General features: G+C 41.2%; 1 protein-coding gene across 3 annotated transcripts in view; it reads left to right on the top strand.

Annotated features, from left to right (window-relative positions):
• Positions 1 to 20,561, top strand: part of ELP1 (elongator complex protein 1) — a 59,736-nt gene that overhangs the window by 20,885 nt on the left and 18,290 nt on the right. For all 3 annotated transcript variants that reach the window (XM_034664232.1, XM_019796629.2, XM_011221286.3), the window contains exons 15-29: positions 1,650 to 1,756; positions 2,067 to 2,170; positions 2,867 to 2,920; positions 3,005 to 3,110; positions 4,404 to 4,519; positions 4,885 to 4,958; positions 5,707 to 5,785; positions 5,878 to 5,957; positions 7,122 to 7,259; positions 7,368 to 7,453; positions 7,740 to 7,888; positions 9,837 to 9,960; positions 10,871 to 10,968; positions 12,398 to 12,599; positions 14,899 to 14,960. In XM_034664232.1, the coding sequence (XP_034520123.1) occupies positions 1,650 to 1,756; positions 2,067 to 2,170; positions 2,867 to 2,920; positions 3,005 to 3,110; positions 4,404 to 4,519; positions 4,885 to 4,958; positions 5,707 to 5,785; positions 5,878 to 5,957; positions 7,122 to 7,259; positions 7,368 to 7,453; positions 7,740 to 7,888; positions 9,837 to 9,960; positions 10,871 to 10,968; positions 12,398 to 12,599; positions 14,899 to 14,960 (1,579 nt within the window). The remainder of the gene's footprint in view (positions 1 to 1,649; positions 1,757 to 2,066; positions 2,171 to 2,866; positions 2,921 to 3,004; positions 3,111 to 4,403; positions 4,520 to 4,884; positions 4,959 to 5,706; positions 5,786 to 5,877; positions 5,958 to 7,121; positions 7,260 to 7,367; positions 7,454 to 7,739; positions 7,889 to 9,836; positions 9,961 to 10,870; positions 10,969 to 12,397; positions 12,600 to 14,898; positions 14,961 to 20,561) is intronic.

Raw genomic sequence — 20,561 nt, 5'->3', positions numbered from 1 at the left:
TAGATGGCTTTGTGTGAACAGCTCCGAGAAATCCTCAGGCTTCCGGTGTCAGAACTTGGCACATTAAACAAAAGCTGATATTAATCCTCACCCTCATTTGTAATTAAGGGTTTCCTATTTAGATTTCAATTCTGAAAACCCCTGCTGCAAAATTAGGAACTTCATTGTATACACAAAACCTGTTCTAGTGTAGTTATTAACTCATTTTTGACTCACAGTGCTTCATGTTTTTACAAAGCTTTTTGTGAATATCCAGATGGATACAGGAAATGTTCTAGCTATATGCAACACTCAAGTTAACCAGGAGCTTACTTTTAAAAAGCAGAGCGGATGGGGGCGGGGAATGGGTGAAACAGGTGGTGGGGATTAAAGGAGTACACTTGTCTCGGTGAGCCTTGGGTGATGTCTGGCAGTGTTGAATCACTCTTGTACAACTGAAACTAATACAACAGTATTACCTATACTAGAATTAAAATAAAAACTTACTTAAAAAAATAGTAAAAGGCAGAGCAATTTACGTTAGAAATACCTAAGTTGTACACATTTCTGCTTCTCCAAATTTGAAATTCTTTATCATCAGCTTGTAGAAAGAAAAACTAGATCATCTCATTTGCTGTAAAGGAAAAGAGAAATCATTTAAAATATGTTTCTGCTGCTTTGACTTTTGTTTTTCAAAAAAAGGCCATTTTGTTCATATTAAATAATGTCTTTAGGGAATATAAAGTCCCTCAGTCAGCTTATGGCTTTTAATACCTAATATTTATTATAGCTTAAGTTTTGTAAAAGGTACTCTTTTCAGTGCTTTCCCTATGGTACCTCCTTTCTCACACTGCCTCTTTGAAGTAGATATTATTGGCGTCCTTGTTTTATAGCCGAGACCTCTAAGGCCAGAGCAGTTCAGTAACTTGCCTGACATGATGCAGGTAGAGCCTCGATCTAGTCCCAGCCAGTCTCGCTCCAGAGTCTGTTTTCTTAACCTATTCGCAAATTGCTTATCCTCACAAAATTTGGGGCATTTTGAGTTTTCTTGTATATTGGCTAAAAACTCTTTGAGTAAATATTAGTGTCGGCAACATTTGCTTTTATTGCTACCTCTTAATAGGTCTACTCTCTCTGTTCATTGACAGGAAAAAAATGGCAGTAACAGATTCCCCTCTTCTCATTAATGAAGACCCACCAATTTCCATGAATGAATGTGATAGCAATAAGAGATATTGAGTATGCTCATTTTCCTACAGACTCACTGCTCTATTTACTGCATTTTAAGGAGACAGAAGTAATACCATGCATATCTAATGAAGGCAATAAGTTGTTATAAGTTGTATTAAGTTGCTGCCAGAGTGGGAGTGATGACTTCGCAGTGCAGACACCTAGCTTACTGGCATTGTGGAAAACAGTGTCATGTGACAGGTCATTACCTTGGCCTTCGGCTTACAGTATTTATCTGTCAGTGTGTATATATGTGCGTGTGTGTGTATATATTATGTATATGTTGTATTGAAATAGGCAGTGCAGCCCAAAGGGAAATTGTTTATTTATTTTCCTGTTTCTGCAAAATAAGTGAAATGCTACTAGTTTTGAGAAAAGTGGTCTGTTCACACTCCCATTCCTGTTTTGTTTTGTTTTTTTTAATCTATTACTTTCATCAGTTCGTCTGTGACAGTGGATGGAGTCATAATCAGTCTGTGTTGCAATTCCAAGACCAAGTCCGTAGCATTGCAGCTGGCTGGTGGCCAGATACTTAAGTACTTTTGGGGTGAGTATCAGAATGTTAGGAAAGCATGTTTATGACTTACATAAATGTTTAATTCTTGAGAATGTGTAATTGTGAGTTTCTTGTCAGTGCTACATTGATGGTTAAGTCTTTTAGCTATCCTGGAAAACCCTAAGCTGTAGAGTGGAATTGGTAAGTGTATTCTGTAATGGACCAGAGTGTTCTAATGAGTTTCCAAAATATATTTGGAAAGTGATCCAAATTGTATGTTAAGTGTTTCAGCAAGTGTTGATGTGACAGTTTTACAGTGAGCACACCAGCTTTTTGTAAACTTCGTCTGCCCATCCTGCAGAGTCACCCTCTCTGGCTGTTGAACCATGGAAGAACCCCAGTGGATTTCCTGTTCGGTTTCCTTATCCATGCACACAGACTGAATTGGCCATGATTGGAGGAGAGGTAAGTGAACAGAAAACTTTACCACTTGGAACAGTAGCCCAGGTACTGCTGGCATTAGGTAAAGAATATGGGCTTTGGAGGTAGACCTGGGTCTCCACTTCATCTCAGGGCAAGAGTGAGAAATTTCTGAGCTTCACCTTCTTCATCCATGAATGGGATTAAGAGACTGTCCAGCATTTATGTAGTAGTTAGTTGATTCCTTTCCTTGGAGGTATAAATTAAAAGATAGAAAAATGCAGTTGGCAGACTTTTACCCTCCGTCGTACAGATCATCAGAGTTAGTTTTATTTAAATACGATCTGGGGACAGCAGAAATGTAATCTCAAAAGTAGTGTTCAGGAGTTTGCCATTCATCAAATATTGGAATGTCTGTAATTGTGGTGGGTGGTAGGATACAGTGGTTACAGAACAAAATAGCTGACTAATCCCTGCTCTTCTGGAATTTGTAATGTGTCAGTTTAGATGTGATGATCCCTTCTGATGGGAGAATGAATGAAATGAACAGAATGTGGTGGAAGAGTGTTGAGGTGTTTGGTGGCTAATGAGAGGATGGTAGCTATGAGGATGGCTGTCCGTATTCAGTCTTGACATGGACTTAGATATGAAAGCACAGAGCAATAGAACTATGTTATAGAAAAATTAGGTTTAACTGGTTTGGTTGGAATTGTTTGTAATTTCAGTTTTGTTTCTTTGCAGGAATGTGTCCTTGGTCTGAGCGACAGGTGTCGCTTTTTTATCAATGACACTGAGGTAACTAGGCTTGGTTTGGTGCAGGATCCTTTTCAGTATTGACTCCAAGTAATAAAGCTAACGTTCCCCTTTGCTTTGTTGTAGATTGCTTCAAATATCACGTCGTTCGCAGTATATGGTGAATTTTTGTTGTTGACGACCCATTCCCATACCTGCCACTGTTTCTGCTTGAGAGACGCTTCATTTAACAGTAAGTGTTCAGTGTGTAGAGCAGAAAATAGTCCCTCTTTTATTATCTTTTGTCCTTTGAAATCTTGATGATTTTTAAAGTTCACCATCTACTTTGGCTTTTTATCATAGAGTCCTAGACTATCAGAAAACCTTTACAGGCGCCTGGGTGGCTCAGTTAAGTGTCTGCCTTCAGCTCATGTCACAATCCCAGGGTCCTGGGATCGAGCCCCGCATCAGAATCCCTGCTCAGTGGGGAGTCTGCTTCTCCCTCTCCCACTCCCCCTGCTTGTGTTCTCTCTCTCTCTCTGTCAAATAAATAAATAAAATCTTTTAAAAAAGAAAAAAAATAGAAAAGAAAATCTTTAGAGTTCATGTACTTAGCCCCTAATTTCAACACAATATCTCAGTTCAATATTCTACACAAGTCAGCAAAGACTTCCGGAGAAGGAGATCCTTCCTGGAGAACATGGTGAAATTAAACTTTTTCAGGATTGTATAACTAATCCAGTATATTACCTTGGGTTACCATGCAGATACAAACTGGCTCTAACTTCTTTGTAATCTTCCTTTGCTCACTGTGACCACCCTCCATAGTAGATCTGAAAGACTCCATCTTGTGGAGTCTGTGTCCATTTTTCCTTCAGTTCCTCATGTCTCCTCCCCCCACCGTGTGTGTGTGTGTGTGTGTGTGTGTGTGTGTGTGTGTGTGTGTGTGTGTATTTTCCCTATTCTAGAAAATTCCACTTAATTGCCTTTGCTTCCAACTTGGAAACTGGCAATCTTTCACTGATGTGATTATAGTATACTGATAGTGCTAAGAAATAGAGAAACTGCATCGTCCCTGTGTTTTCTGAATCAGTTGAGAAGCTATGTGTGTGATCATGCATGAGGGCTCTGTGAGAAAGGGCAAGTTCCAGGGACAAGATTGTCAGAAAGGCTACTGGTCTTAAGGTTGAGTGGGAGAGGAAAGGGGTGTGGTTGTTAATTGCTTTCTTCTACTTTATTTTTATGGGTTTTGTTTTGTTTTCTTTTTTTTTAAGATTCTATTTATTTGAGAGAGAGTGCACAAGTGGAGGGGAGGGGCAGAGGGAGAGGGAGAAGCAGACTCCCTGCTGAGCAGGGAGCCTGATGCTGGGCTCCATCCCAGGACCCTGGGATCATGACCTGAGCTAAAGGCAGACACTTCAGACTGAGCCACCCAGGCGCCCCTGCTTTCTTCTGTTTTGAGTCCTATGTTCAGTTTCAGCTGCAGTTAATGGAAAGTGGCTTGTCATGACAGTGATTCTTATGGCTTAGCCAGTGGTATCTTTAGCATTACATGCAGGTCTGAGCAGCAGCCATCTGTCTAAAGGGGAGTCTCTGCGGAAGGTGGAGAGGGGTTCACGTATTGTCACTGTTGTGCCCCAGGACACAAAGCTTATATTACAGGTAAGCTGATTCTCTAAGCTGTGTTTCTGATTGTTGTTGGGCTGTCATTATGAAACAGTTCTTGCAGATTTTATTTTAGACCCTCTTACCATTCGTAACAATTTATTATAAGTCATTTCTTGCGAGGTTCTCCGTTACCTTTATACAAAGGAGTGCTCATACAGGCTGTGCCCAGCAAGGCTGGAAGGGAAGCTTCTCAGGGAAGTCAAAATAAATACTGAGCACAACTAGATTCTGCTGGAAGTGTGCTTGTTTTACAGGATCATGATTAATTCTGTATGAAGAGTTGAGTTAGGTGAAGTTGTGTATCCTGGGTATTTAAATTTTTTCTATTCAATTAAAAACATTATTCTGATTTATTTAAGATGCCAAGGGGAAACTTAGAAGTTGTTCATCATCGAGCTCTGGTTTTAGCTCAGATTCGGAAGTGGCTGGACAAGTAAGAACCATATATATGACTAGTTTGCTTGTTCTTATGACTTATATGTGAAGATAGTAAGTATTGTATTAAAGTTTTTAGAACTTGAATGTATGGAAAACCTGTATTACACATGCCTTCAATCAGATTTTCAGAGGCTTTTTTTCCTCCTGCACTTTGATTTGTATGTTTTATAGTCTGGTAAATATTCCTAGTAGAAGGAATCATGAAACATATCATACAAGACAGGGTTTCCTAGCCTGGGGGGATCCATATGGCTTTAGATGCTCTGTGAACCCAGGGAAATTGCACCAAACTTTGTCTGTGTGTATTTATTTGGGCAGAAGGCCTAAGGCTTTTGGCAGATGTACAGAGGAGCCTGCGACCCAAAAATGCCTGAGCCACTGTTGTGAAGGAGATGATCCATTGTCAGTTTATTTTGGGGAAACTTTGTATTAGAAAGATCTTTATTAGCATTTTGTTAAAAGAGAAAGTGGACCTAAGTTCTGTGATGATTTTCTGTTGTGTGTATATGGAGATACAGTCCTCAGACTGCCGTGGTGACTAAGTCCCGCCTTTTACAAAGGCAAGCGAATCTGGTGCCTGATTTTTCATTCTGTGAGTTGAGAGTAGAAATCCAGTAGTAGTTGTTTGGCATTTGGACTATAATCTAATTACAACTGGTTTGTATCATAATAATGGTGTTCGATCCAGAGAGTTTAGTTTTTGTAAAATGACCTTTCTGTCCATTCTCTCTGCCTCTTCGTAGACTGATGTTTAAAGAAGCATTTGAATGCATGAGAAAACTGAGAATTAATCTCAATCTGATTCATGACCATAACCCTAAGGTAACTTTCTAAATCTGATATTAACTCTAGCTTACCCAAGACCTGATCTGATGTGATTGGAACTAAAATTTTTTGTCTTTTTTTTTGGGTAGGTTTTTCTTGAAAATGTGGACACCTTCATAAGACAGATAGATTCTGTAAATCATATTAATTTGTTTTTCACAGAACTGAAGTAAGTATTTTGAATACTTCATGAGTATCATATCCATAATTTATCTAGTTTAGGAAATCAAGCAGATAAATAGCTAGAGGAGAAAAATTAACTTTGTGTTTGTTTTTTTTTTTTATCACTATAACTCTCAGATGGCACCTGTAACAGATTTTTGCTCTTTTCCCTTCTTTTTAAAAATAGCCTATTTAAAACTGAGACTTGAAAGCATGTCATTTAGAATTATAATTGACTATTCTTAGGTGTACATATAAGAGTATTTGTCTTATGAAACTGAAATCAAATGGTATGTTTTTCTGCAACTTTTTTTTAACCTAAGAAAAAATTGTAAACATGTAAGAAAAGTCGTCCTGTAAGCATCCTGTACCACCACCTAGACTCTCTAGTTCATATTTCCCTGTATTTGCTGTGTCATGATGTACCATCTGTCCATCCATCATTCGTCTTTTTTTAGGCAAATTTTAAGTTAATTGTAGCCTTCAGTCCACTTTATGGCTCAGTATTTCACTTCATAGAACACTGACTAGAGTGCCTTCTCTGTGGGTCAGGTTCATGTGTGGTGAAATGCAGGAATGCACTATTCACTGTTCTGACGAGTGTGTACTTCCATGTGACCCAAACCTCTGTCGAGATAGAGAGCATTTCCTTCACCTCAGAAAGTTCCTCCAAACCTCGTGTCAGTCACTCCTATCCCTTCCCCCTAGGCAACCACTGTTATGAGTTTTTCACCGTAGATCAGTTTGCCTGTTGAAGAATTTTAAGTGGAAGCATATAGTATTTACTCTTCTGTGTTCGGTAGGCTGCTCTCACTCAGCATGTTACCTTGAGATTAGCCATGTTTTTGCTGGTATTGCTAGTTCCTTTGTGTTTACCCCTCAGTAGTGTGTGCTAGTGCAGATCTGCTACGGTTTGTTTCTTTGCTCCCCTGGAGTTGGACACCTGTTCGGGGCTAATGTGAATAAAACAACTGTAACATCACTGTATGAATCTTGTGTGGAAATGCTTTCATTTCTCAGTTTGTTTCTTCATTGTTCATCTTATGTGAATTTGATGAAACTGTTTTCCAAAAGCCATTTTTATTCCCTCCTCAACCTGCCTGGGGACACGTCCGTCATTTGGTAACTGGACACATGTTCAGTTAGTGACCTCTTAATAACTCGCTCTTAGGGAAGAAGATGTTACAAAGACCATGTATCCTCCGCCAGTTCCCGGCGCTGTCCAGCCGTCCAAAGATCCTGCTGGGAAAAAAGTAGACCTTGTGTGTGATGCTCTGAGAGCAGCCATGGAGAGCATAAATCCCCGCAAGTATGTGTGCTGTCATTAGTTGGCATCTTCTGAGTCACGGAGCGTTCTGTTGTCCTCACTCAGCTTGTTCATTCTCCTCATCCTGGGGTTCTTCACTTATCACCGCAGGTACTGCCTGTCCATCCTCACCTCTCACGTGAAGAAAACAACCCCAGAGCTGGAGATTGTGCTGCAGAAGGTACACGAGCTTCAAGGTAGAGACCCGTTCACAGACAGTGTGTCACCAGCCTTCCAGGCTTCTGGGGAGCCCACTGACCATGCTCAGTGCCCCATCACGCAGTTAGTCTGGGGCTTTGGGTTGCCATTTTAAGGCCTGTGTCTGTTTATTTGAGCACTGCCCTACAAAACATGTACAGAAGTCCTGTGGCATCCAGTTCTGTCAAGAAAATTAGTAACTTTATCTTTTGGGTTATGTTGCTAGAAACATGGGTCTTTTCCCCAAATGGCTTTGTTGTGTTTTGTTTCCTTACACACTGACAGGCAGTGCTCCACCTGTTCCTGGTGCTGTGAGCGCTGAAGAGGCCCTGAAGTATCTGCTGCTGCTGGTAGATGTTAATGAGTTATACGATCATTCCCTTGGGACCTATGACTTTGACTTGGTCCTCATGGTGGCTGAGAAGTCACAGAAGGTAGGTGCACTTACTACTTTAACGTCCTTCTGGTTCTTGCTTCTGTGGTCGTGGCAGTAAGAAACCCTGGCCCTGGCAGCGCTGGGTCTTGTCTGACGTGAACACAGCGAGTACAGGCCTGGGGGCAGAGCTGGGGCTCTCCGGGGCACCTGCTTCTAAGCCCCATTCTCTGTCATAGTTCAGGGCTGGTCAAAGTGTTTTGAATGCCAGGTGGAACAAGTGAAATAAAGTTACTTGGTTATTTTTAAGATTATGGTCATGTGTGTGAACGAACTCGCCTCTTGTAAAGGAAATTCAGCAAATGATTCATATTCCCATCCAGTTCCTTGTTATGTGGCTGGAAAATGGGAACACGGAGAATAGGAAGGTTTGGGGCCTCTTGTCCCACCTTAGCGTGCTACATTTGAAAAGTTTGGGTGCCCCTGGTCTGGTCTCGTTTCTGCAACCTCAGTTTCATCCTGTCATCCTTCTCCTTGCTCTTGCCAGAGTGATCTTTCTAAAAACGAAATTTTGATCCTTCATTCTTTTACTTAAAATCTTTCACGGGCTCTCCCTTGCCCCTAGGATAAAGTTCAGAAGCCATCGTATTGCTTAACCCCCTGCCCCTAGGATCTGGTCTCTGTGTATCTGTCTGTGCTCAAATCTTGACGTTGTTCCTTTTTCTCAGCCTGTAGAGGAGAGGCGGTGCTTTTGTCCCCCCAGCCGTCACACACCTCTGCAGATAGTGTTACTTCTGCCTCCCATGGGCCGGTGGACTTCACCACTCTCCCCCGCTCCATTCGCCAGGCTAATTCTCACTCGTCTCAGGCAAAGGATGCCAAGGTAGCATCTTGCCAGTGCTCCATTCTTGCCTCTCTGCCCCCCATGCAGGGACTGGATGAGGTGGGCCACATATGTGTGGCCATTGGACCCAGTGCGTACCGCTGCATATCACATATTCTAGCTCCTATACTAGGTGTAGGTTTCCTGAGGATAAGGCATGGTTGTATTTTTTGAACATAGCGAATTCTTACTAAATGTTTGTTGATTGAACACTTTGGCCTCTAGTTCTCTATATTACATGCCTGAGTATTTATTTTTTCTTTTGGGTTTTCTTTTTTTTCTGGGTTGTTCTTATGTGTATTTATCCTGTCTGCTCAGCGAAATTGCATTAAGAACAGGGAGCATCTGTTCTTTAGAAAAAAAATAATTTTCAGAGCATGGCACAGAGCTGCAGACAATCAGTGCTAATAAAATCTTGGTTGGCAGGGCCTTAGAGTTTTGTCTTTAACACAGTACAATTTTACTTTTGGTTAAAACTTGCAAGAGGTCGGGTGCCGGGGGTGGCTCAGTCAGTAGTATCCGACTCTTGATTCCAGCTCAGGTCATGATCTCAGTGTCCTGGGATCGAGCCCTAAGTCGGGCTCCACGCTCAGCACAGTCTGCTTGGGATTTTCTCTCTCCCCCACTCCCCCCTGCACATACATGCACGTGAACACACGCTCTCTCTCTCTCTTTCTCTCTCTCTAAAGAAATAAATAAAATCTTGAAAAAAACTTGCAGAGGGAGGGCATGCAATGTCATGCAAACAGATTTAAGTGCAATGCCTTGCACTTCTGGAGAAACTTGGATACATTTGTTGAATATCTTTTAGATTGACCTTGTTTTCCTTATTAGCCTCTGAAATAAGTGGCTCTTGTGAGATTGCATAAGAGATCATCATCATTGTTCTCAATGAAAACGCCTATACATTAAAGCATTTTTGCCAAAACTTGTTATATGTTGTTTCATTTTATGTATTTATACAATATGTAATTAATATACTAATATAGTACATATTTTTTAAAATTATGTAGCTTTGGGCTTATTGATTGTTACAATTGTTATATATATTGTTATAAATAAATGTAATCATAAGCAATAAAGATCTGTTGGTGTGTGGTTTTTTTGTTTTGTTTTGTTTTTTTAGGATCCCAAAGAGTATCTTCCATTTCTTAACACACTTAAAAAAATGGAAATTAATTATCAGCGGTTCACCATAGACAAATACCTGAAACGTTATGAAAAAGCCATTGGCCACCTCAGCAAATGTGGTAAGTGTGAGGATTAGTATGTTTATTTCTGCTTCAGGTCTTCTTTGGAGCTAGGCAGGGTATAAATTAAAGTGTTAATTTAGACATAGACTGATTTCAGTTTCTACTCCTGATAATTTTAACAGTTACTTATGTGTACCTTCTTTTATTGTATGATCTGAAAAGCTGAAGACAAAGCAAATGACTTTTGATGAACTGGAGGAGCTCCCTAATTAAAAAAAATAGAGCAGATCCTTTTTGGGTTAAGGATGATCACCTAAATTCATTTCAGTATCTCAGAATGAAAATTGTTTGATAATGTACTCTTCTCCCGTGGTATTTGCGAACACCCGAGGGAAACGTAGCTTGTCTGGAGTTAGTGGCCATGCACACTGGCAGTTTCCAGAAGGACATGGGTGTAAGTGGTACCGATGGACTAGGATGAGCACAGTGCCTGTTGTTCCACCTTACCCTGTCCCCGTCCCCTGCTAGAGTTTATGGCTTCAGCACGTGTGGTTCTTTCCAGAGAGCTAAGATGGGGATAAAAAGTTACCTGGGTGTTACTAAGCTGCTTTGGAGGACCTCATTGAGCTGGGCTGGGCTAGGACTCACGTCTGTGTGCTTGATAAGCTCCCGCGTGATTCTAATGAGGGAGGTTGAGCAAACACAGGGCTGGAGGGTGATTTATCAGGGCTAGTGTATACAGCGTCCTTTTACATAGAACTCTGATCCCAACTGGTGCTCCTCATTCCTCCTATCTGCCCGGGTGCTTTGCTAAAGTCAGGATTCCTGGATTCTGATACCCCTGATACTGATTCTGCAGGTCTTACAAAGGTCTCTTGTTGATTTTGTGTAGGGACTGCTGGTATAAATGAAATCCATTATGCTTCCAAAGTCTTAAACTTGTGTGTGTATGAATCTTATTCCTCAGGACCTGAATACTTCCCAGAATGCTTAAACTTAGTAAAAGATAAAAACTTATATAAGGAAGCTCTGAAGTTATATCCGTCAGACTCGCAGCAGTACAAGGTGAGTGGTGTGCAAAGTGAGGCTCTTCTGACTTTGTGCGTCAGCTGGCAAGGGGTAAGGATCCTGAGTCCATAATGCCATTCTTGGCCTCAAGGTTTATCTTCAGATGAATTCACGTCGTCCTGAACTCTTATCTGGGAGAATGGCCCTGACCTGCTCCTCTTCTGAAGAAAGTGCCCGGGCTGGAAGGCTAGGAGTTGTCCCCCATTCCTCGTCATGAATACCATGGCAGCTTCTACCTGGGGTTCCCTGCTTCCGTCCCACCCCTTGCTCCAGCCCAGCCTTGCTGTCGCGTGACTGACTGTACTGAAGCGTGTGGATCTTTCTCATGGAGTTTGGAAGAAAGGGATACAGTTTGTTTGTTTAAACAGACATCTGTTTAGTTTTTCTTATATGCCAGATACTTTGCTAAATGTATTCTGTGATTCTCATGACAACCTGATTGGGTAAACAGATGAGGAAACAACTTGCCTCAGGAGCTGGAGTGTGAAGCCACCGACCTGGGATGTGGACCCCAGGCTGTTTGACCCTGGAGCCTGTGCCGGAACCACTACCCAGCCCTGCCACCCTCCCCGCCCTCGGCAGTTCATCTGTGTCTCTGCTCTGGCTCTCGTCTGCTTCCTTAGCATCGGCTGCCTCTTCCAGACCTCTCTCTGCCCCTACCTTGAGCCCCACTTGTCTTTCAACTCTCAGGTCTCCTCTGCCAGAAAGCTGTTCCCGGGTGAGGTGCCACACCGAGCTTCCAAATTTGTTTTCCCCCCCGGCCGTGGGCTGCTTAAAGGCAGGGGCTTTGTCTTGTATTCCTCTCTGTGTCCCTGCCTGACGTTGAGCCTGGGGATAGAGAATTTGGCCAATGGCTGCCTCTTTGCTCTCATTTTCACTGTCTCTTCCTCTCTCCCGTGCTCGCTCTCCTCCAGTCACACCAGCCTTCTTGTTACTCCGTCCTGTGTATTCCGTACACATTTCTGCCTGATGGCCATGGTGCTTTCTCTAGCTCTTGGCCTGGATTACTCTCCCATAACTCTTCACATGGCTGCTTCCCCTCACAGCCCTCTGAAATAGCACTCCCATCGCTCTCTGTCCCTTTATCACTATGTCATAGGCCATATTGTGTTTATAAGTCACCACAAGAGCAGGATTTTGGTGGTGGTTCTTGTTATTGTTTGGGTTTTTGCTGTTTGTTTTTATTTTTTGCATTGCTGTGTGACTCTCGCTGCCCTGAATAGTACTTAGTAATTATTTGTTGTGTAAATACATGGCACATCTTCAGTAAGGTTTTGAATGGAAGAATGATTGAATTCACTGATTAACCATGGGGTATTTCTAAGTCATTCAGGAGAGTTTCAGATGTAGGGACGAGACAGCCTACACTGGAGGTTAAGAAATGACTGTCGTCTTTCCTCACCAAGCCTGTGTCCTTTTGCCACAGGATATCAGCATTGCTTATGGGGAACATCTGACACGGGAGCGCCTCTATGAGCCAGCAGGGCTTGTGTTTGCCCGCTGTGGCGCCCACGAGAAAGCTCTCGATGCCTTTCTGACTAGTGGCAGCTGGCAACAAGCTCTCTGCATGGCGGCCCAGCTTAACTTGACCCAAGACCAGCTGGCTGGCCTCGGCAGAACTCTGGCAGGTAAACATGGTTGTTCAGGTTCTCTAAAAGGAGAACTCTCCCGAAGGTTTTTTTGTTTCTTCCTTTCTTTGGCAATTTTGCAAGTAAATTTAAGACAGCATACCTTGAGATAGTCTCATATTCACTAATAAAAATTAATTAGATAATTTAGAATGGTTTCTTAAGTAAAGGTTAAACTGCTATAGCGAGTCCCCAAACACAGTAGGCATAATAAAGAAAGCTTCTGTCTCTCATGTAAGGACTGAGAAGTCCTCCTATTGTGTGACTCTGTCATCTCAGGCAGATGGTTGTAGCTGGATTTTCTCCATATCCATATTCCAGGCCTTAGGAAGAGAAAAAAGCTAAAGCCTTAGAAGAACACTTGAAGTTGGAAATGACCTTGAAGTTGCACTGTTACTTGTGTTTCATCTCATTTGCCAAAACTTACATCATAGTGCAGAGCAGCTGTGTGGCCATGTGCCTTGTCAGAAGGTAAACGTGAGTTTTGGAGTGGGGCCATTCAGGTATAGACAGTAGATCATTGGGAAACATGATAGCATTTATGAGAAATGAGGTGAAAGAAAAGGCCAAACATATAAGCATTCTGAAAGCAAAGGCAGTTTAGCTGTGTCAGGGTCCAGGGATCGTCTGAACCAAAGGTGGGCCTATGTCAGAGTCTGATTCCTTTGAGGGAGGAGAGCTAAAGGACTGCGTGGGAGAAGAGGTGAATAGGCGCTCTGCCCTCTTAGCTGCGCTTGGTATATTCTCCCCTTGCTCTTTTAAGAGTTTTAAAAATATTGTTATGGTTTCAAAAAAAAAAAAAAGCAGTCCTGAAAAAATTCCAGATTAAATCCTGTTAAATATACATATGTGTCCTCCTTAGCTATTTGCATTCTTCCTTTTTCTTTGGGTCATAAAAATGTTTTGACGTTATCACTTTTCTTTTTCTGGCATTTTCTGGTTATTAGGTCTGTAGGCTCTTCTATAAGGCCTTTTCATTTCTATGGTGAACTCTTTAGTTTTTGAGAATTCCCTGTATTAGGCCTTTTAGTTATTCATTCCAGTGCCATTGTTACTTCTGCTTTAGAAACTTATTTTGTGGTAGTTTATACCTTCCAGATCTGTTCTTAGGCCCTATTATCTTCTCTTACATTCTTTATAACTCTTAGCTCGCTGTTTGTTGTGCTGAATGGTATACATCCAGTTCTCCCCGACGTTTAGCAAAAACAGTAGGGAAGGTGGTCAGAGATTGTTGAGAAACGTTAGAAGGCAGAGTCACTTCATGTGCACTTTAACTTCGGTAATTTATACAAGAAAAGAAAGATAGCTGTTGAAATTGTGGAGGTCATTCTTCCGGTTTTTGTCAGGGAGAATATGCGCTGGAGTTAGCAGGAGATGGGAGACATGAGTCTGCCAGCCCCATAGTCGACTTCAGGCTCTGTGTGCCTCTCGAAGCATGATTATCTCCACTGTGCTGAGTGATTCGAGGATCTAAGGACACTGCATGACCCCTAAGCCAACGACCTTCATCTTAGTGCTCAACCAAACAACAGCAGGCTCTTCCTGTTTGAGGAAGAAATGGATGAGCCGGAGATGCTAGGTCAATTTCCCATACGTGTACCTTTGTAAGCTTTTCTTCATGGCTAATTTTGGCTCTCCATGGTTTTCACATTCCATGCTGAATTTAGATTGTAACTGCCATTTAAGATAGGACTCTGTGGTATTCCTGCCTATTTCCTGACAGATATTCACAAGTATATAGTTTGATACATAATAAAGATATGTTAGCGAAGCATTTCAGCAGAGGAATCTCTGGAGCCGTGTTATGCCCAGTGTTTCACAAACTTACTTGACCCAAGAATGGTTTTTTGGTATTGCTTTTTATTATCCTACAGAACAGTCTTAGGGAACACTTTGGAAAATGCTGTTTTAAAGCAGTTCTATTTCAATGTACACGGTAGAGCACAATCTCCAATTTGTAGGGGACTGTTTTTACTTAACAAGTACCTCCAGGGGTGCCTGGGTGGTATAGTCGGTTGGGCATCCGACTCTTGGTTTGGGCTTAGGTTGTGGCCTCAGGGTTGTGAGATAGAGCCCCGTGTCAGGCTCCGTGCTCAGTGTGGAGTTGGCTCGAGATTCTCTCCCTCTCCCTCTGCCCCTCCTGCTTGTGTGCGCACATGCGTGCTCGCTTTCTCTCTCTCTCTCAAATAAATAAATACATCTTTTAAAAAAAAGTACCTCCAAAAACCATTTCAACGTGAGTTTTGGTAATCCTGTTCTTAATAAGCCAGCTATGGTCAAATGTTTATTATCTTTGCAGGAAAGCTGGTTGAGCAGAGGAAGCACAGTGATGCGGCCACAGTCTTGGAACAATATGCCCAGGTAATCTCATTTCCTCCATTCAGCCACCCAGTCAACAAGCAGGGCCTCCCCAGTTGTACCTCACTGATCTGTGAAAATTAAAGGAACTTGGGGGTAATTAGGAAGTCCAGACACAGTATTTGGTCTGCAGATCTTGCCTCTTGCTGACTTGACTTAGACATCTAAATTTAACTTATTTCTAAATAATTAGTTTTTTCATTTTTTTTTTAAAGATTTTATTTATTTATTTGACAGAAATAGAGACAGCCAGCGGGAGAGGGAACACAAGCAGGAGGAGTGGGAGAGGAAGAAGCAGGCTCATAGAGGAGGAGCCTTGATGTGGGGCTCGATCCCATAACGCCGGGATCACGCCCTGAGCCGAAGGCAGACGCTTAACCGCTGTGCCACCCAGGCGCCCCTAAATAATTAGTTTTCTAAACAATAAGTTCTACAAGGTAGAATACCACTCTACCACGATAGGCACTGGTAGTTTGACCTTGGTAGAAAGTACTAAATTAAATCTCAAGGGAGTTGTGCTTTTTATGTTAACTTGCCAAGTAGAAACAGTGAGAAAGGACCATTCTAAAGCAAAGGGATTGGATTTCAGATACTTTTTTGGCTTTTATAGCCATTGTCTCTGTTGGAAGTGTCTTTTATCTCAGGCAGCTTGATGGGTTCCAATTTTCCAGCAGATTATAAAAATGAGTACCTTTACCAGCTTTTGATAGAATTATAGAATTTATTATGAAAATAATAAATCTATGCACTGACATGGGGTGACTGGGTGACTCAGTCAGTTGGGTGTCCAACTCCTGATTCCGGCTCAGGTCATCATCTCAGGGTCGTGAGATTGAGCCCTGTGTCAGTCTCCTTGCTCAGTGGGGAGTGTGCTTGAGATTCTCTCCCTCTACCCCTTCCCCACTCACTCGCCCTTTAAAATAAATAAACCTTAAAAGAAAAAAAAACCCAACAAACTATGTAATGACACCGGCCATGAACTAATAGGACATAGGTACACAGTTGACACCAGGGATCAGTGCCTTCTAGAGTTTTAGCCTTTGATTAGAGAGTGTTTTTTACAATTGTTACTAGTAGGCACATTTGTATAACATAATCGATGCTTTTAAAATACCTGAATATCTTTCATGTAATAAGTATGAGTGAAAGAAGATCACTAAAATTTGACAGATCCTAGCAAGAAATTATGTTGGGTGATTGAGCTGAAAACATCAATGAATAAAATATGCATAATAACAAGTCTAGAGTAGAAAGATATACCATCTAAAATGGTTAATTAAATGGATAAGATGCCACCATCCTTTTTTTTGTCTAAATGAAGATTAATACATATATATATTTAATTTGCATTTTTAGTTGGGTTTACTTTCCATGTAATAAAATCTACCAATTTTAAATGAACAGTTGGATGAGTTTTGACAAATCCTACTACAACCATGCTAATAGAACATTTGTAACTCCCCAAACAGTTTCCTGCTTCCCCTTTTTAGTGAGTCTTCTCCCTCTACTCTCAGCTCTTACCAGCCACTGATGTGCTTTTTGTCATTACAGTTTTGCTTTTTCTAGAATTTTATATAAATGGAACCATATGGTATATGGTTTTTTAGTCTGGCTTCTTTCACTCACATAATGCTTTTGTTTTCTAACATTTCTTTTTGATTCTTTCTTAGAATTTCCATTTCTCTGCTTGCATTACCCATCTGTTCCTGCATGTTGTCTACTGTTTCCATTAGAGCCTTGAGCATATCGATCATACCTCTTTTTTTTCTTTTTCTAATATTTCAATTGGAATTATAGAATTATATTCAATAATTCACATGCAGTGGCATGTTAGTTTCAGGTGTAATCATACTTATTTTAAATTCCTGGGCTTGTAATTTCAATATCCCTGCCACATCTCAGTCTTGTTCTGATGCTTGCTCTGGCTCTTTGAACAGTTTTTGTCCTTTGTGTAATTTTTTGTTGGAGCCTGCCCATGATGTACTGGGTGTAAGGAAATTTGGTAAAGACGCCTTTAGTGATGTGGTGGTAAGGTGTGGGGAGAGAAGTGTTCTACAGTCCTATGATTAAGTCTCAGTCTTTTAGTGAGCCTGTGACCTGGAACTTCACCAGTGCGTCTCAGATTTTTCACTCCTTAGGTAGGACAGGAGGGCCAGGGGTAGCTGGAGTTGGGTATTTCTCTTCCGTCATGTTAGTTAGACCCTGGTCAAACCAACTTTAGTTAGGCTTTGGCAAAATTGTTTCTCTTGACATCAGGCCTTGTTAAGAGCAGCATGCTCTGGGCGTTTTCAAAATGACAACTTTTCCCTTCTTGCCAGAAGCAGATTTTCATCTGATGCTGTGAGAACCTGGTAGGGCTCACAGCGGTAAAAACTCACAAAAGTGTAGGAGCCTTCCTAAGTCTGGACGTCCAAAGAGTTTTCAACTCTAACGTTGTCCACAGGGGTGCTTCAGCCACTAGCTACTTACAGTTCAGATTTTCCTACCCCTGTACTGGTTCTGGTGGAGATCTCTACTTGTGGGTCACTGCTCTGTTCTGGTAAGTTGTAACTCTCTGCGTCTGCCCGTCTGTCTCTCCAGTTTGGGGAGACAGTAGTTTGCCCTGTGACCTCAGTTCTCCAGTGGGTCAAAGTAGAGTTGTTCAGTTTGCTCAGCTTTCTACTTGTTACAATGGAGGGATGTCTTCCAAGTTCCTTGTGTGTTGGACTGGAAACTGGAAGTCATATGCTTTTGAGATTCATCCATATTATATTGTGTATCTATGTATTCATTTATTTTGCTCAGTGGCATTTTGTTTTATGAATAGGGCACAATTGTGGATCCATCCACAAGTTGATGTACATTTGGATTGTTTTCAGTTTAAGGTTAGAATAAAGCGACTATAAACTTGTACAGGTCTTTGTGAGGACAGATGGTTGCATTTCACTTGGGTAAATACCTGTGAGTGGGAATGCTGGTCACGTGGTAAATGGTGCATAATTTAATAAGGAGGGCAGAGCTTCTCTGCAGTGGCTCTGTCATTTTGTGTGGCCACCAGTGAGGTAGGAGTACTCCGTTGAGCCTGTACTCATGTACACTGGGTGAATTGATTATCTATGGATACATAACAAATTACCTCAAAACTTAGCTTTGAATGACAAACACCTATTTGTTTCTATGGGTCAAGAATCTGGGCAGGGCTTAGTTAGGGTGTCTGGCTCCAGGTCATTGACAGGACTGCAGTCAAGGCGTTGGCCAGAGCTGGGGTCATCTTAAGACTTGACTAGTATTTTTTTTTTCACTTCCCAATTTTTTGTTGCTAGTAAATAGAAATATAGTTTTGTTTTGTTTGTATGTTGGCCTTATATCCTACAACCTTGCTGTGAACTCATTTATTAGTTCTAGGAGCGTTGGAGGTAAATTCTCTAGGATTTTCTATATTAATGAGTGTGGTTTCTCTGACTAAAGACTGTTATATCTTTTCAATTCATATGCCTTTATATTTTTTCCTAGTCTTAATGTATTAGCTAGAACTTCCAGTATAGTATTGAATAGAAATGGTAGGGGTTGGTGGACATCCTTGCCTTTTTCCTGATATTAGGGTGGAAATTCAGTCTTTCAACATTAAGTGTGAGGTTTGCTTTTTTTTTTTTTTTAAAGATTTTTTAAAATTTATTTGAGAGAGAGAGAGTGAGAGAGAGAGCATGAGCAGGGGGCAGAGGAAGAAGCGGGCTCCCTGCTTAGCAGGGAGCCTGTTGTGGAACTCAGTCCCAGGACCCTGGGACCATGACCTAAGCTGAAGGCAGATATGTAGCCACTGAGGTGCCCCATGCTATTGTTTTTTAATAGATGTGAGAACCTGGTAGGGCTATTGGAGTTGACAAACTATAGTCTATGGGCCAAATCTAGCTGGCCACCTGTTTTTATAAATAAAGTTTTATTGGAACTTAGCCACACCTATTTGTTTACATATTTTTCTATGGCTGTTTTTGTAGCTATAACCTTAGAGTTGAGGAGTTGTGACAAAGATGGTCTGGCCACGAAGCCTAAAATATTTGGTATCTAGCCATTTACAGAAAAAACTTGCCAATCCTTGCTCTCTTGGGTTGTGGAAATTCCCTTCTATTCTTGGTTCTCAGAGTTTTTATCATGAAGTGGTATTGAATTTTGTCAAATGCATTTTCTACTAAGGTATTCTGTTTTAGACCAGTGCTAGGATGAATTACATTGATTTTTGAATGTTAAACCAATCTTGCATTCCTTAGGTTAAACCCATCTTGGTCATAATGTATTATCCTTTTTCATTATTGGTGGATTCAATTTGCTAAAATTTTCTCAAGGATTTTTGTATTTGTCTATGAGTGATATTGGTTTATAGTTTTCTTGTTACATCCAGAATATATCAAGAAATTTTACAACTTAACAACAAAAAGACAGAACAACCCATTTTTAAAATGGCCAGAAGACTTGAAATAGCTGTTTCTCTAAAGAAAACGTACAAATGGCCTACAAGCACATGAAAAGTTGTTTAGCTTCATTGTTCATTAGGAAATGCAAATCAAAACCACAGTACCCACTAGAATAGCTTTAATCGAAAAATTAAAAATTGGCAAGGATGTGGAGAAATAGGAACCCTTGTACATTGCTGCTGGGAGTATAAAATGGCACAGCCCCTATGGGAAACAGTTTGATGGTTCCTTAAAAAGTTCAACATATGGGGCACCTGGGTGGCTCAGTTAAGCATCTGACTTCAACTGGGGTCATGATCCCAGCATCCTGGGATCAAGCCCTGCTTCGGGCTCACTTGCATTGGGGAGTGCTTCTCCCTCTTCTTCTCCCTCTGCCTTTCTCCCTTTTTGTGCTCTCTCTGTCTCAAATGAATAAGCAAAATCTTAAAAAAAAAATCAACATAAACATATGACAGTCATATGTATCTACTCAGGAGAAATGGAAACATGTCCACAAAGAAACCTGTATGCAGGTGTTTATAACAGCATTGTTTATGATAACCAAAAGGAAGAAACAACCCAGATGTCCATCAATGAGAGATGAATGGATAAATCATGAGGTACACACACACACACACACATATTTGTACACACACAGAAGAATATTAATCAGTCATAAAAAGGAATTTAAAACCAATGGATGCTTCAATTTGAATAAATCTTGAAAACATTATGGTAAGTGAAAGAAGCCAGACACAAAATGTCACCTATTTTATGGTTTCTGTTGTATGATATGTCCTGAGTAGTCAAACCCAGAGAAGGGGCACATCAGAGGTCACCAGGGGAGGAAGGGACTGAGAAATGGGAGTGTTTTTATTAGGTGATTTAAAAAAGGTTGGTGGTTACACAACACTGTGAACACAGTAAATGCCACAAGTTGTACACTTCAGAGTGCTTGTATGTCATATGATTGTCACCTTGGTAAAACAACTCTCCCCTCCCACCTTTCTTTCTCTGCTGGTCACACAGCGCATACCCTGCTGTGTCCCTTTGTGGACCTGTGGTATGGGCCTGTTGGTGGGGAATATGCACTGGGGTCTGGGAAGAAAATGCTTTTACTTAATATTTTTAATTAAAAATAAAGTACTATGTATGTATTGTAGATTATTTAGAATGC

The sequence above is a fragment of the Ailuropoda melanoleuca genome, chromosome 7 (assembly GCF_002007445.2).
Source record: "Ailuropoda melanoleuca isolate Jingjing chromosome 7, ASM200744v2, whole genome shotgun sequence".
In the NCBI taxonomy this organism is placed as follows: domain Eukaryota; kingdom Metazoa; phylum Chordata; class Mammalia; order Carnivora; family Ursidae; genus Ailuropoda; species Ailuropoda melanoleuca.
This window is presented reverse-complemented; position numbering and strand designations above follow the sequence as displayed.